At 44.7% G+C, this 2616-nt stretch overlaps 1 protein-coding gene across 1 annotated transcript; it reads left to right on the forward strand.

Annotated features, from left to right (window-relative positions):
- Positions 1-1177: 1177 nt before the first annotated feature.
- LOC110331298 (olfactory receptor 1019-like) lies at positions 1178-2237 on the forward strand. The gene has a single exon (XM_021211784.1). The coding sequence runs from the start codon at positions 1254-1256 to the stop codon at positions 2178-2180; it is 927 nt and encodes a 308-aa protein (XP_021067443.1). The 5' UTR covers positions 1178-1253; the 3' UTR covers positions 2181-2237.
- The last annotated feature ends 379 nt before the right edge of the window (positions 2238-2616 follow it).

Consider the following 2616-nt stretch of genomic DNA (forward strand, 5'->3'; position numbering starts at 1 on the left):
GACACTGGTTAGCCACCTGAGTTTGCAGGTCTGTGTGTTGCTTTCTCTGGTTCACAGTAGCAGAGGAAGGACACAGCCTACTGTGAATCTCACAGACCAAGTAGGGCTGGTACTGACTCTGCTGCCATAGGGTGAAGCTTGCCTCCAAAAAACCAAGTTTACAGAGGGAGGATCAGACAAATTTATTAAGCTGGTACATCACAGCATCCACTTTTAGAAACTGTCAGAGCCTCAGAAGATTCTGCTGAGGAAGCAAGTTTCACATCCATGTTAGACATGGATTCCTGAGGGCTGGGGTCACTGGATAACGGGCGGTGGGCTGTACAGAGAGTGCCTCAAGATTGGATCAACATTCAGTCCTTGTGGAGATGCTTGGGATTATGAAGGAGAAAGCAGAGTGTCTTTACTTGGAAGGCTGAGGTGGCAACAGAATGAGAGCATAGCCTTTGTATCTGAAGAGCAGGAGTCAGGGCACTGCAGGCGACAAGATGATAAGGAAGAACTCAGACAAGGCCATTATAGACAGCTCCAAATGGAGCCCACTCATGAGAGGAACACACCTCTACTCTGTTTGGGATCAGTTCGCTAACTTAAGCACCTCTCCAGCACCTTGAAATACCCTAAACAAAAGGCACAAAGATACTTGGTACCAGGATTAGAGTTCTTCTCCTCTGGCTTAACTCTATTCTTTTTGGAAACCTAATATCTAGATAAAGATAGTCATAGACATAAATACATATATAAAAAGAGTGTGCTTACATAGATATATAGATATGTAGATGTAGATATATATAAGTATATATTGATATTGATGCAGACAGACTCAATTACATACATACATACATACACACACACACACACATAAATGTAAAAAATTTTAAGTGAATACAGGAGACTGCTTCTAACCAAAAGCCATTCAAAACTTAGGAGCAAGAGAACTTTGACTGATGGCTCCTCTCCCCCTTCCCATCGCTCTCTGTCATCTTCTCCTTTCTCCACCTTGTTATTCCAACTCTCTGCCTCCCTCTGTTTGCTCTCACCCCTCCTGCAACTCCCTTATTCAAGCTCCCTGGTCTTAATTAATTCATCCCAATGCCATTTACATAGGCTGCTTCATCATCTTACTTTTCTGATAGAATTCATGCCTCTGTAGTCAACATGCACCTGCACACACATGTCCTGAGTCTGCCTGTTATTTCTGTCCCCTCCCTCAGCTCTGTGTGGCACTGCATCTGAACACAATCTGACCAGACATGTCCAATCACACAAGAGTGACTCACTTCATCCTCAGGGGCTTCTCAGATGTCCCGCACCTGAGATTGGTGGTCGTCCCATTTTTCTTGCTCATTTACACATTTGGCCTCCTGGGGAACCTCTCCATCATCACAGTTGTGACTAGAGACAGTCGGCTCCACTATCCCATGTACTTCTTCCTGAAGAATTTGTCTTTCCTGGACATTTGCTACACCTCAGCCACCATCCCCAAGGCAGTGGTGATATCCCTCACAGGCTCAGGGGTCATCTCCTATCAAGAGTGTGCAGCACAGCTCTACGCAATTTTTACATTTGCATGTACTGAATGCTTTCTGCTCACAGCCATGGCTTATGACCGGTGCCTGGCCATCCTCAGACCACTGCTCTATGGAACCATCATGAGCCAGAAATATTGCTCTGCATTGGTGGTCACTGCCTGGGTGGGTGGGGCCATCTATTCAGCCTTCCATACATTCAACACTTTCTCACTCCCCTACTGTGGACCCAATGTTATTGATCACTTCTTCTGTGACATCCCTCCAGTCATGAGACTCTCCTGCACTGACTACCATCTCAGTGAGGAGATGGGTTTTGCTGTCAGCAGTTGCATTGCCATGAGCTCATTTGCCCTCACAGTGGTCTCCTATATTGTCATTGTGGTCACAGTTCTTCGCATCTCCTCAGTGGAAGGCAGGTGGAAAGCCTTCTCTACCTGCTCCTCTCACCTGACCACAGTCATCTTGTTTTATGGAACTGGAAGCTTTGTGTACCTGAGACCTGCCTCTCAGTACTCCCCGACCCTGGGTCGCCTGGCATCTATTTTCTACTCTCTTGTCACACCATCTCTGAATCCAGTTGTCTATTGTCTGAGGAACAAAGATATGAAGTTTGCTCTACAGAAACTTTATTGTGGGAGGAAGTACTGAGTCTTTGAAGATTACAGTGTATGACACTGATGGCTGTTGTTGGCTCCAAGTGTTTCATTCACATGCACCCCTTTCCCGTCCTGTGACACTTGACAATGCTCATGAAACCAGTTCCAGAACATGCCAGAAGACACGCCAGTCCCTGCAGTGACATTTTTATCTCCAACGGATTCTATACCTTCTTCGGACCTCCATTGGCACCTACACCCATGGGCACTTACCTACATATAGATTGCGATATACTTAGAAACATTTTTTTTTAAAAGCAATGATTCTGAGCTCAGAATGTTCTAAAAATAACAAAAATGAATAACTTAATTTTTTTGGAAAATTTATACATAGGTAGTTTCTTGAGATAGAAAGACAAGCAGAAAAAAAACTGTCTACCATCAGAGATGTCAGATCTATATTCAGCTCACAAACCTGTTGGTTGGTG

The sequence above is a fragment of the Mus pahari genome, chromosome 14 (assembly GCF_900095145.1).
Source record: "Mus pahari chromosome 14, PAHARI_EIJ_v1.1, whole genome shotgun sequence".
Classification (NCBI taxonomy): Eukaryota; Metazoa; Chordata; class Mammalia; order Rodentia; family Muridae; genus Mus; species Mus pahari.

Excerpts from the sequence above, each read along its gene's own strand:
- LOC110331298 (XM_021211784.1), top strand. The coding sequence starts at position 1,254 with ATGTCCAATCACACAAGAGTGACTCACTTCATCCTCAGGGGCTTCTCA.